We start from the raw sequence: 14,565 nt of genomic DNA on the forward strand, positions 1-14,565 counted from the left end.
GGCTCAAAGGGCTATCACATACATAAACTTTTTTTAAAAAATAGACTTTAGCCTTTGAGAGAAAGCAAGTTTTCATGTTTAGATTACTGTATGAGGAAGCTCCCTGGCATTCCAGTTGTTAGGACTTGAAGGTTTCACTGTCAGGGCCCTGGGTTCAATCCCTGGTTAGGAAATTAAGATCTCCCAAGGCAGGTGATATTACCAAAAAAAAATAAAAATTACCGTATGACTTTTTAAAAATGATACCCTTAAATAGTTCATATGGCTTAACCAGTGACTTTCCTAATTTCAATATCTGAGCCTTGGATTTTTCTCTTAAGGAGAAAAGCCAAAACAGAAGACTGTAAAAACAGTATTTGCCCAGCCACTGTTCTTTCTTACAAAGAAAGAAAAATATTACTGAAAAATATTAAATGTTAGACTATTCTAAGCCTAGGATTGAAAAGCAAAAGTCTAGTTCTTATAGGATATGTGGGTGCACCTGTTTCTGTCTAGAAAAACAGGAAGAGCCATATAACAGGGAGGAATTATTGTACTCTGCAGCATTAGCTCATGAGATTGTAATGTGTACTGAATTACTTTATATCTGCATTTTTATATTACACTAATTTTAAATGAACTTCTAGTTAAACTAGTTGTGTTTTCCAGGTTATACAAAGCTTCCTTTTAAATGGTTTGACTACCTCAGGGAAACTGGCTCCATTGCAGCACCAGTAAAACTGTTTAATAAGGTAAATTTAAATAAACACATACATATTAGTTAAACAGTGTAGGTATTTCCTTTACATAGGAGTTGAAATTTGTTTCCAAACTTTGTTTCATTATTAGGAATGAATGCAGTTCCTAACTAGTTCTTACATGCTTCACCTTCATATGTTTCAGTAAAGGGTTTTTTTGGTCTAAATTGTTAATTGGTTATGTTACCTCTCTTTTTTTCTTTCCTAGTGATGATGGAGTTACACATTCTTCTTTTCACCAGTGTTAATGTTTTGCTTCTCCATGTTAGGATGTTCCAAATCACGGATTTCGTGTCGGAATGAAATTAGAAGCAGTGGACCTCATGGAGCCACGATTAATATGTGTAGCCACAGTAACTCGAATTATTCATCGTCTCTTGAGGATACATTTTGATGGATGGGAAGAAGAATATGATCAGTGGGTAGACTGTGAGTCCCCTGACCTCTATCCTGTAGGGTGGTGTCAATTAACTGGATATCAACTACAGCCTCCAGCATCACAGTGTAAGTTGGTATAAGAAAAGGTGTCCTTTTGTAAAAATCAGCAATTCTCCAAGGATTGTCATACATAAATCATCTTGTGAGCTTACAGGACCAGAATATACCTGTGTCTGATTGGTTGCCAGGTAAGATCTTACCTGATAAGACTCAACCATGATATCACAGAATCAGACCATGTGTGCCATGGCAGTGTGAACTCAATAGTCAGTTGCTTAATGACTATAGCACAACATTAAGAACACCCACCGAATTAAATTAGACTTCCTTTAGTGAGTTTAAAGTTACAGGCTAAAATTTATTAACATATACAAAGCGCTTATTGAATAAATAATGAAATCTGTCTGGTGTTGAGGTTCATGGTTTTGCAGGAACAAGTACCCTTATTTTCGAAACATTGTGTACTTTTATAAACATCATGGTCTTGGTAAAGGTAGTTCATCTGAGTTGTATCGAGAGTTGTAAGAAATTATCTGATAACCAATTTTCTTCTTTATTTTTCAGCATCAAGAGAAAGCCAGTCAGGTTCATCAAAACAAAAGAAAAAGACTAAGTCCCAGCAATACAAAGGACATAAGAAAAGTGGGTCACCACATGGTGTTTATATACATTTCCTAACTTGTTAACCAACTGGGGTCTTGGTATCCTTGCACAGAAATGGTATCCCTTGTGAGAGCTGATAACTGTGCATCCTGTATTATGCTTAAAGGTGCAGTATGCCATAAAAGGCAGACTTTTTAAAAATAAGAAGCACTTGTCTTTGATTGACAGGAGAAGTTATTACCACAATATTTAATAGATGGTAAAGAGTAGAGTCTATGAATGATTCTTGGAGTAATAGGTAAACCTGAAAATTAGTCCTTTTTAAAAAATTTTTTATTAAAAATAAAAACAGGTGTTTGGTGCTTACAATAGACTTGGAGACTAAAAAACCTATCCTTCTAAACCAAAAAAACTCTTTCTAAAATGATACTTAAATTCAAGTTAAAAAAATAAAAGAAAAATGAAATTAAAATTGATAGCTAATGAAATCAAGCTTAAGAAAATCTTAATATGCTTTCTGACAGTATTTTATCTTCCAATGAATGATAACTGGCATTAATAGCCAGAATAATATAAAATATATTGATAGCTCTGATTCTTTTAAAATCTTTCCCCCTCCATCATAGAAAGCTATAGATTTTTTTTCTCTTTGTGAAACTTGTCATGGAATATTTCATCCTAAGATAAAGTTATTTTGTTTTTCATTTTTTTCCTGGGGACTTATAGCAGCCACTGCAGCGTGCTTAGTTTCTTCCTACATGAAACCCAAGTCGGTCTCACTATAGTGCTAACCGTCAAGACCTATCTCTTACCGTCTTTTATATTGTAGATGTAAGCCTCTGTAGACCCAGAATTATTTTGCTTATTGGCTGCTTACCATGGTTGATATTTACCTAAAAGAACTCCAGAGAACATTGCCAAACCAGGCAGATTAAAATGATTTCCAGTTTATCAGAAACTGATTAGCAAGAAGTCATGTGGTAACTTCATGTCAGTGGACTAACCACAGCAGGTGTGATCATTGAGCTTTCTCTAAGACTGAATTAGTACAGGCTGCTTTGGCCTGTCTTTACATTTAATTGGACAAGAATTTGAGATTTCAGAATTTTCTTTGCAATGTGTTGAATTTAAGAATGTTTTTTACTACTCAGTGACTTTATGACATTTTTTAGAACAAACTTCTGAGCATTGTATACACAGTTCACATACCTCTCTCAGTGTGACTCTTACTGGGTTTGTTATAGTTTATGGGGTTTAATCATTTTGAATTAATAGGCTAGGGACATGGGAAGAAATATGAAATTAATGAAGTGATAATATCAGTGTCCCAATTTTTAGTGACATTTAATAATGTGTGTCAGTAAACTTAATGTCCCATTTAGTGACATCATCAGATTTCTGGATTAGCTGAAAAAATGAATTTAAACCTAGAACATATTATTTAATATTTTAATAGCTCTTAATATTGCGACATCATCTCTAATGCCTTTAAATTGTCTTTTGGACATAGAAAAGAAAAAACTATGGACTCACAGTCCCTTATTAGAAATCCTAGAGATCAAATGCACTTTGGAATTAAGAATTCTGGGGGTTTTTTTGAAAGAAGTACAGTGTGTGTAGCATATATTATGTAACACCCCTTGCAGACTCTGCAGCACTTTGAAGCAGAATATATATAAATAGTAACATTTAATGGGCCAAATAAAGATTATTATAAATAGTATCACCAAGTGAGGTCTGATTTTGTTGCCCAAAAAAAACTTTGAATTTCGGAATTCAGGATAAGGAATTGTAGTCATGTGTGAATGAAAAGCATTCTTCATTTTAAGATACTGTCTATTCCTTTTTTTTTTTTCACATTACTCAGCAAATAGTTTATTAGAAATTTCAAAATAAGAAAGAACCTGGGGTTCAGGAACCTTGAGTCATCCATTGCATGCAGATTTTTATCAGTCAGACACAAAACCTTTTGTTTTTAAGTTTATCTACAGATTATTATATCCTGGCTCTGTTATTTCATATTATGACTCTGGTCTTTCTACAACCTAAAATCATCTACTGGTTATGTTCTTTGGTAGGGCTTATTTTTTACAAAAATAATTGATTGACTTCATTGTTCTAGCCTGTTTTTTAATTAGCTGTGTTCATGCTGTAAAGGGGTAACTATTAACTAGTGCTTTCGAACAATATGAAGAATGTTCTGTCAAGAGGATCATATAGACTGTTGTATACATACGATCTGTCCAATCTGAAAAGTGTTTTTTCCCTCAAAGTTTAATAATTCTAGAGCAGGAAATCAGCACTCATTTCTGTACCATCTTCAGGGGCTGTTGTAAGTAGTAGAGAATTGAAGATTCTCCTCGCATTTTTACCTCCCAAGTGTGTAGTGCATTTAGACTTTTTCATCTAAATGAATGCTACAGGTGATTTTGGTTTGAGAGTTGAATGTGTACTCATAGGAACTTGATTTCCAGATCATTTTACATATTAATACTGTCTGACTTAGATTTGTCTTTTAGTTCTGATTTTGCAAAGCAAATTTCTGATTGTTCTTTCCTGAGTTATGTTAACTCTGGAATAAAACAGATATAACTTATAATCACAAAGATCTGTAAGTATCCTTCCATTTTTAACCAGATAAATGCGGTATGCTTGATTGTTCAGTCTTTGCAAAGCTTAGAGTGTTTTTTTGTTGGTGGTGAAAGTATTGTAAAAGTCTTTGAAGGCTTATGTGTGCTAATGAAACTATAACCAAAGGCTGTTTCAAAAGAAATTAAATTGCTTAAGATCTTGCAGGCCACGAATCTTTAAATTTTAGAACTGCTTTTCAGAGTAAGAATTTTTTTCTAAAAGAGTGAATTATAAACCAAAAGTTAGGGAAACATATTTCATACCAGTAAAATTCTGCCATTTGTATAATTCATTAATTAAGCTGTTTGATTTCTCCCTGAAGGACAGTGTTTGGGCTTATACGGGCACAGTGAAATACCTACAAGTAGGGCTTTAAAATTCTCTCTGCCTTGGATTTTCAGTCCCCCTCAAACTAAAATTTTACTTGAAAGTAGTTAGCCAGCTGGCTGTGCTCCACACTCAGTGCTCTCTGTCATTCATTTTGCTTTGATTTGTTTTAAATTGACCACAGAGTCAAGAACCAGGATTACTAGACTCAGAGAGACTAGAAATATCTCCCCTATCATCCACTCCCCAACACACACACACACATATACACACACACACACCCTTGTTTCTCACACACATCCTTGTTTTCAAAAATACGAACCTTGCATAGTTGGTTCTCTTTTCACAGTATCCTCTGCAATACAACCTTTCCTAGTTATGATACACTTTTCTTCCCACGCATGTAAGTAAAAGCTTACTTTAGTTTAACTTGATATTTAGAGAGGAAGATGCCAGTTGGGAAGAAGCCTGTCAGTTTGTCAAGCCTGCCCATGACAGGTGGGGTGCGGAGGAGCTTCTCTGGTGACGAAGAGTTGACTCCTCCTCCATATCGAACCCTTCCAGCACAGACAGCCCTGGAGGCCTTCCCACCTCCCCGCACTAGCCAAGAGTTCAGTCCCAGCCTCAAAACAGGTAATTAGTCACATCAACACTTCAGGTACTGCAGAGGGTCAAAGTCTGGGTTAGGGTGGTGGGAGACAAAGCATGGTCTCGCATGGCAGATGCTGACTCATCAAATTTTTCTTTATCTTTCAACTAAAAAATTCATTTCCACTAGTCCTTGGTAGTTACTTCACTAAAATGAATAATCAGGAAAGGACTTTTATTTTGTTATAAGCCACTTATGAGCTTCACATTCAGGTAAAGCTGTAATTTCAGCTTACGGAATTTGTGAGATAGCTTGTACTATTTCATGGTTTTGTTAAAATGGTTGAACATTTTGCATTGCAGAGTTCTGTGTGACTTGACTTCAGGGAGAAATATGCAATAAGGGATCAGTATGACTAATCAGATCCAAAAATGAGGCTTTCTTCTACATAGCATTCCATTAGCATCTCATTCAATAAACATGTGTTTTGTATTCCTGTGTAATTTTGGTTCTGGTAGTAACATTTACCACAATCTTAGTTGAATAACATGAATTTGGAAATAAAATACCTGTGTAATTTTGGTATTGCATTTGAGTGAAATTTATTTCTGTATGAACATGAAATATGTACAGTGATTAATGTTTAATTCAAGTTGAATTGGTTAGGATAAGCTGGTAGAGTAAGGAAGACTGCCCTTTGTCCTTGCTGAGAACAAACATGTTACCATAGAATGTCAGAGGATCTTCACTTGCATATGATCAATCTTAGACGTGAGTACAGATCAGATAGCATCAAAGTGGTATCTAATTTGGCATGTATTCTGCCATGTGTCCTACCTATTGCTTGTAAACTACATTTTTTCATCTAATTTTTGTTCTTTAAAAAGCCTTGCATTCTTTCAAATCCCTGTTGAAAACCCTGATGAGACTTAGTGTCTAGCTCTGTTTTCTTCTTATTACTGTTTGCACCTGAAGTTGTCATCAGCCTTTTTTTTTTTCTTTTCTTTTTTTTCATTTAAGGATGTGTTCTTTAGCTTTTGCCTTCTTAAACAGTATATTAGGTGATCTTTATCCTTCCCAGTCTGTTTCTCTGAAGATCACTCTCATATCTTTATATCTAGAAAAAATTACAGTACTTCTTTTGTGTAAGAAATGGATTAGGACTGCTACTTTCAGATATCAAGAGCATTTCAAAAAAAAGAGCATTTCAGCTCCTTGTTTGTCTTTTTTAACTTTTTTTTCCTCTTGTACTTGTTATTATGAAAGTTTTTTATAACTTAATTAACTGTAGATATTGTGAACTCTGGATATATTCGATTTTTACTGCGTTTTAGATGTTTTGTTTTGTTTTATGCATTAGACTGATTTTGAAGGTGTATGTCACATTTTGTGAGAGAACTTGACTTTTAGGATTGGTAAAACCGAGGAACTTGGAGTAGACATACAGGGTAGAGCTCACAAGGCCTCCTGATGACTTCCTTTCCTCTAGACTTCATCATGTGTGTCTTCTGAGCTGGGGGCACATTTGCGGGACTTTTGTGTGATTTTACTCTGGTGAAACTGTGTAGGGACTGTGTCGCTGGCCTAACTATAGTTGGTTTAGCTTTTGCAAGAGTTTACTATTTATGGACTTCTAACTAGAAAAGTGTGATTTCTGTTTATGTCCTGAAATGTTAGTGATTAGAGTCAGCAAGGTAACTTCCTTTTAAAAACAGAGCCAAGAAAATGCATTTGTGTAGAAAGTGACATTAGCCACAGGGTCTATTGTATTTCATCCATTATTCATTCACAATAAGGCCTGTAAAGAAAAAATGATGAGTGTGAAGATACCAGACAGGCTTTATTTTAGGTTCCATGAAAACTCAGAAACTTTAGATAAAACATCCCACATCTCAGTGAATGTTTCATGTTTATCTTGAGTTATGTTTTTTAGAACATTGTTTCCATATATTAACGTGAGTAGAAGCATAATCCAGAACTTTGTTGTTAATAATAAATGCAAATAGTTTCAGGATGTGCTTTAGAATCTCAGTTTAATTTTCTTACATTAAAAAAAAAAAAGCAAAAACATCCATTTGAATGGAACATATTTGGTCTTGAAGCACAGTAATTATTTTCTCATTCATTTAGCCATCTGATCATCATATAACAAGATATTGTTTTAATCAACCTTTTATTGTGGGTACTGCACCTTTAATGAAATTTGTTTTTTTTTTCCCTTTTCCATGTGTTTATTTTCATGTCCAAATGTCCTTAGCAATTAATGCATGTTGGTTTGATTTGAAGGATACTGTTCTGTGTTTGATATCCTCCATAAAAGCATTTTTTTATATTAAGTAATTTTTAAACGATTTTTTAAAGAAAGCAAGCAGTCAGTCGTGTTTGCTTTACCTTTTAACAGTCTGATTGGTATGTGTTTCGCTATTATTATAGAAATAGTGTATTCACTTTTCTGTCTTTGGACTTAAATTTTTTAACACCATTACCAAAGCAAAATAAAATGCATTAGCATATCTCAGAAGATTATGCTTGTTTTTACTTTCTTCCGTATTTTTTAAAGATTATGTATTTATTCTTGGCTGCGCGGTGTCTTCATTGCTGTACAGGCTTTTCTCTTGTGGCGAACAGGGGCTCCTCTCCTGTGGTGCAGACTTACTGAGGTGGCTGCTCTTATTGTGGAGCACCGGCTCCAGTAATTGCAGCACATGGGCTCAGTAGCTGTGTCTCCTGGCTCTAGAGCACGTGCTCAGTAGTTGTGGCACACAGGCTTAGTGCCCACAGCATATGGAATCTTCCCAGACCAGAGATCGAACCTGTGTCTTCTGCATTGGCAGGTGGATTTCTACCACTGTGCCACCCGAGGAATGCAGAAGATTATTCTTTAAATTACCAAATAAGATGTCAAAGACCCTTGTTTTTGAAACTAATATTTTATAACTGAAATCAAGACACAAAGTGTTTTTCTATCATTATTTTGACTTTAAAAGTAGCCCTTTTAGGGAATTCCCTGGTGTACAGTGGATAAGAACCCCCTGCCAAAGTAGGGAATGTGGTTTCACATGCCACAGAGCAGCTAAGCCCATGTCCCACAGCTCCTGAAGCCGGCACACGTAGAGCCCATGCTCTGCAACAGAAGCCACCACGATGAGAAGCCCACACACCGCAACAAAGACTAGCCCCCGCAAGCCCAAACCAGAGGAAGCCTGTGTGCAGCAATGGAGACCCAGTGCAATCCAAAAAAATTAATCTTTTTTAAAGTAAGAAAGTAATTTTTCTTCACAGAGTTCTAATAGGAAGTAGCGGGTGGGCTTCAGGGCAAGTATTTAGGGCAATCTGAAGTTACTGGCAAATTGTGTTGAGGGTAACTTAAGAGATGTTTATAAAAGAAGATAGGAAAATCTGAGAATTAAACTGCCTAAACTTTTGCCTAAGGCCGGTGTCGGGACGAGCAAGAAAAAAATTTTTCTTTGTCTTCTTGCTTGTCCATGCATTAGAAGGAGCCCTCCTGCCACTAAAAATGCTGACTAGCATGACTTCAGTGGCTACCAAGAAACCTAAACCCCACTGAAAATAATGGAAACTGGAAAACATTTGTCTATAAAAATAAAGACCTATTGGAACATGACCTGTTCATAAATTGAGGACTGCCTATACTGTTGTTTCTTTTCATTAAAAAAAAAAAAAAAAAAGATCTTCAGATAAAAATTTGGACAGGCAGTAAGTACTATTAAGTGATCTCATTGGTAATGTTAGCTGTTTTGTTTTTGGTTTCTCTTTTAGCTGCACTGCGAGGCTTGCAGGATCTTGGTTACACAACCAGGGATTGAACCCATGCTCTCAGCGGTGAAAGCAGAGTCCTAACCCCTGGACACTAGGGAATTCCAAGTGTTAGCTGTTTTATACCAGTGACTTTCACACTGCTGATGTCAATTTCTGTTTTACCTGAAATGATTACAAGTTTTTCTTGATTTTAGTTTTAATACAGATGTTTTTACTATTGGGTTTATTATTTATTTTTATAAATATATAAATTATATGTAGATCATATATTTTATATTATTTTAATACTATTTTAAAATTAGATTTTATCTTTTTTTTATGAAGCATCTTTAACATAGGTACTCCTTGGAGATAACATATTAAAGTCATATTTATTCTGTTACTTACTATAGTTCAGAACTCTCCAAAAAATACATCATTTATATAGGCATTGACATAAAAGTGAATACTTAATCATGAGAAAAATTCTAGTCAAATTAGTGATCACTATCATCTTCAACATTTCATTGACAGTGTTCATTTGTGCAGTGTCCAATTTGTAGTGTTGTTCTTTTTTGAAACTTCTCAACTACAAATATACTTTGAAAATTAAAAGTAATTAAATGCTCCTCCTTCAGGGGGAGTTAGTTTTAAAATTATTGAAGACATGAAGAAGCCTCTTATTAACTATAAAGCTGGTGGAACATGAAGATTAAAAGCAATCTGAATATTCCAGAAAGACTTAATAACATCTTGTATATTTATCTCTTTCTTGCAGTGACTACATTGCAGCTGAAAGAGGAGTTGATAGATGGAGAGGATTATAGTTTCCTCCAAGGAGCATCTGATCAGGAAAGCAATGGCTCTGCCAACTTTTACATCAAACAAGAGCCTTGAGGTTGCTCAGAAACTGAGGGTGGGAGGGAAAGAATTTTACACAGGACTGATTTTATAATCAATCCAGCTGTACAGCGGGGCTATTCTACTGGGACATTTTGCTAAACATAGAAAATTTCAGTTCCAGATTTTTCAAGTGGGTAGGGAAACTATTTTAGCCTTGGGGGGAAATTTTTCAATTTATAAAGATGGACAATTTTTGTGTTGTATTTGAAGCTTTTGAAAGAATTTTGTAATATTTTCCAAGTTTGGATTTATGTGCATTGTTAACAAGAATTGAAATTCTAACTTTTTTGGTAAGATTAAAGTTTAGGTAGCAGGATTGAAGGAAATGACTTAAGAAAGATACTGTTGTAAATGCAAACGAACTGTCATTACTAATGAACCTTTTTGGTACCTGTTGGGAGATTTTGGGATTTTAGAAGTTAGGCCAGTCACATCTCCAGCTTCCTCTGCTGCAGAATATGCAACTGAATCCCCCCTGTGGAGAGCTCATCACCACATAAATCATGGAAGGGTAATTAATTCTGCTTGTTGGCATTTTATTGCAGCCCATTTTAAATATTTGTACAGAAGTGTTTCATTCTGTGAAAATTTATTTAGAGTTCTATATGAAACTGGAAGAACTCTGGATACTTTATATGTTCTCTTTTAATTAAAAATGAGTAAAATCATCCTAACACTAAAATGTTAAACTGGAATGGTTGACAAGATATACAAGATCTCGGTCTACATGTTGAGGGATTGGGGAAAATGCAATATTGTCCTAAGTTTATGTTATTTTCCTTACTAAAAAATATCCCACAAAAGGAATTCTCATTAGTTCTCTCCATCTGTGAGATAATACTTGTATAACTACACCCCAAAACTTATGTGTTCTGTATTACCAAGAGAATCAAAATTATTTTAACAGTTTAAAGCCAAGAAGAGTCTAGATTTCAAAATCATTCCTGCTCTGCTTTTGACTATCCTGGATTTGTTAGAAAACTAATTTGAAAGAGAATTTAATTTTCTTAAAATTCCATATATGTATATGTACAAATTGTCTTTAACTGTATTCAGATTTTACAGTAATAACTGATTTGGACCATTTCAAACATTCCCTATTTTTAAATTCGCATGGCTTCGTTTAAAAAAGGATATAAGGGTAAATTGGTGAAAGGTTTGCTCTCTGCATTTTTCTGACTGAGTTGTGACTGAATGAGAGAGCTTTAGCATTTACCAGTGAGGTTCATAAACTAAACTCTCAGGAATTAATTGCATCTGTTGTAGAAGTGCTTCTGGGTATTAGCCTGGCCTCTTCAGAGTGGTAATATTAACCATCTCCTCTGGAATATAGGTAGGGCTAATTAGAAATTAATCAAAATGATTAACCTCTACAGTCCTTCAGCCTATGGAATGCTTTAAAAAAATGTTAATGGAAAGCCCCAGGAGACCATATTAGGTAAGATTTTTTTTGTTTGAATTTTAAAATGCATAGAACATTAAAAACCAGCAATTTATTTTCTAAAATATTGCTCTACTTTTGGGAATAATAGCATTGGTAATATGCACAGGTTTACCTCATTCTATGCAAGAGGGGTTAATATCATAAGGTTTTGTAGTTGCTACTGGAAGTAAAATTTGTTACTTTATAGTGTAAGAATGTATGGAATTGCATGTCAACATTTCTTAATACTGTCTCTTTAGGGGCATAAATGCAAGTCATATCAATGCCAGGTTGATTCTTATGTGTCAAATATATGTGAATTCAGCTGTTAAATTACTGGATATTTATCTTAAACATTACTGAGAGGGACCTACTGTAAATGTGACATAAACTTCCCAGATCTTCAACTTTTAAGAATCTTCCCATGAACTTAAAGCCTGGAAGACTTCTAAAGCAAAGGTTACAACAGTCGTTATTCTCAGGCTCAGTGAATTTAAACCCAGGACTCCGATTCCGTGTTATGGGCACCAGAAGCCAGTTGTAGCGTGTGCTTTACCAGTACCCTGAGCTTAAGATCTCTATGGGGAACTGAATAAACCAGGAGGGATTTGATTTGGAGCCTGGTAATTAGTTCTGTGAAATGCTCATTTGTAGCCAGATTTTATAAGCTTCTAACTTTACAGCAAAGCCAGGCTGTTTTCAAATTTGCCACATATTATTAATATTTATGAAGTGTTTCTTGTCTTAATCCCATGACCAGCATGGTGATGGTAAGGACTTTGTACCAGATAAACTCGATCTGAAGCCCTCTTCACTGTTCAGGCTCTTCACTCCTACTGCCGAAAGAACAGAAAACGAGTTGGTGGCAGAGGAGATTCATGTCTTAGCCACAACTCCAAGCGTGCAACTCAGTAGCCCCGTTCTCTTACGGTTCAAATATACTGCTGACCTTGGGTTCGTTCTTGTTTTGTTTTTTTTTTCTGTTAGGATTATTTGGGGGGTTTTGGTGGTTTAAACTCTTTCACTTTTTCCTTGCTGTGTATGAGGAAAGCTAAAGCTGTTATCAACTTCTTCTTCTATGGATACTAACACGGGTTTTCAGTGTGTGTTTGTTTTTATGATTATTCATTTTGTGTGATGTGAATACCCTCTCCCATCAATATTTGTATTATGGTGCTATATATTTGGTAATGATCCTTTACTATTGGGAAGGGATTTTAAAAATACTGTGATTAAACTGGGTTTCTTCCTTTGATTTTCATATTTTAAATAAAGCCACAGTCATTTATACAAAAGAAAAGCATCTGTCCCTGGGCAAATCTTTTGAGGACAGAGGTCAAAGTAAACTGCATAAGGTTTTTACATCATTTCTGTATGTATTTGATATATAGATCAATATCTGTACAAATTTAATCTTTTATTTTCTTGGTAACTTGTGATCATTCAGAAAGTGAAACTTTCTCATGACGTGTATATATAATGGCGTGAAAAATTCCTTTGGAGAAATTTATGTTCCTTTCATTTTTACCAAATTGAAAATTTTCAGCATGGATGTGTTAAAAGCATTAAAATTATAACTTTGTGTACAAGATGAAAATAATTCACTAAATTTGCCCTTTTTTACACAAAATAAAACGTTAAAGTTAAGTTGCACCTGAGCAGTTCTTTAATATGCTTGCTATTTGAGGAATTTCCTTTTTCATTCAAAACATTGAATGCCTTCTTTATTTTTTCTTTGTAATTGTTTTTTTGGCCGCGCCTGGCGGCAGGAGGGATCCTAGTTTCTGGACCGGGGATTCAGCCTGCGCCCCCTGCAGTGGGACTGCAGTCTTAACCACTGGACGGCTAGGGGAGTCCCTTGAGTGCCTTCTCTCTCTTTTTTTAATATAAATTTATTTATTTTAATTGGGGGCTAATTACTTTACAATATTGTATTGGTTTTGCCACAAATCAACATGAATCCGCCACGGGTGTACATGTGTTCCCCATCCTGAAGCCCCCTCCCATCTCCCTCCCCGTACTCTCCCTCTGGGTCGTCTCAGTGCACCAGCCCCAAGCATCCATTATCATGCATCGAACCTGGACTAGTGATTCATTTCATATATGATATTATACATGTTTCAATGCCATTCTCCCAAATCATCCCACTCTCTCCCTCTCCCACAGAGTCCAAAAGACTGTTCTATACATCTGTGTCTCTTTTGCTCTCTCACATACATGGTGCCTTCTGTAAGCAGTCAAAGGCCCCAGGGAAAGTTGGATCAGTTCCTCCCTCACAAAACCTGTACTCTCATAAGGTAAGCCAGCAGGAGTGATGAAGAGTTCTGAACGTGTAACAAAAAAATTCCTAGAACAGCCCTGGCACAGAAAAAGCCTGTACGTAACTGCTGCTGCTAATTACAAGTACCTCAGCCAGGGTGCTTTGGGATCAGGGATGGGTACCCCCACATTAAAATGCATATCCCAGGTCTGCCTCAGGATCTACTAATTGTAGTGAAATTGCTACTAAATGTAGTGAAAGCATGCAGCATATATAAACATGAAATTCATTTGAAACTAAAAAATGACTTTGAAAATGCTAACATTTTTTGAAATTCTTCACTTGAAATTAGAATCCTGACATTTTTTTATACCAAGCTATTGATGTATTTAAAGAATACAAAGAATAGCAAGGAGAGATTAAAAAAAGCCTTCCTCAGTGATCAGTGCAAAGAAATAGAGGAAAACAATAGAATGGGAAAGACTAGAGATCTCTTCAAGAACATTAGAGATGCCAAGGGAACATTTCATACAAAGATGGGCACAATAAAGGACAGAAATGGTATGGACCTAACAGAAGCAGACGATATTAAGAAGAGGGGGGCAAGAATACACAGAACTATATAAAAAAGATCTTCCTAACCCAGATAATCACAATGGTATGATCACTCACCTAGAGCCAGACATTTTGGAATGAAAAGTCAAATGGGCCTTAGGAAACATCACTACAAACAAAGCTAGTGGAGGTGATGGAATTCCAGTTGAGCTATTTCAAATCCTAAAATATGATGCTGTGAAAGTGCTGCACTCAATATGCCAGCATATTTGGAAAACTCAGAAGTGGCCACAGGACTGGAAAAGGTCAGTTTTTCATTCCAATCCCAAAGAAAGGCAAT

The 14,565-nt window shown here is 35.5% G+C and overlaps 1 protein-coding gene across 17 annotated transcripts in view; it reads left to right on the forward strand.

Moving 5' to 3' along the window:
- Positions 1-13,057, forward strand: part of MBTD1 (mbt domain containing 1) — a 68,022-nt gene extending 54,965 nt beyond the window's left edge. For 13 of the 17 annotated variants that reach the window (XM_070773253.1, XM_070773258.1, XM_070773254.1 and 10 more), the window contains 5 exons: positions 649-731; positions 1,007-1,241; positions 1,740-1,817; positions 5,178-5,369; positions 9,863-13,057. In XM_070773253.1, the coding sequence (XP_070629354.1) occupies positions 649-731; positions 1,007-1,241; positions 1,740-1,817; positions 5,178-5,369; positions 9,863-9,981 (707 nt within the window). In that variant the 3' untranslated portion in view covers positions 9,982-13,057. Of the gene's footprint in view, positions 1-648; positions 732-1,006; positions 1,242-1,739; positions 1,818-5,177; positions 5,370-8,819; positions 9,043-9,862 lie in introns of all 17 variants that reach the window. The other 4 variants (XM_070773259.1, XM_070773260.1, XR_011562031.1 and 1 more) reach the window with 3 other exon arrangements.
- The last annotated feature ends 1,508 nt before the right edge of the window (positions 13,058-14,565 follow it).

Source organism: Bos indicus, chromosome 19 (genome assembly GCF_029378745.1).
Source record: "Bos indicus isolate NIAB-ARS_2022 breed Sahiwal x Tharparkar chromosome 19, NIAB-ARS_B.indTharparkar_mat_pri_1.0, whole genome shotgun sequence".
NCBI lineage: Eukaryota > Metazoa > Chordata > Mammalia > Artiodactyla > Bovidae > Bos > Bos indicus.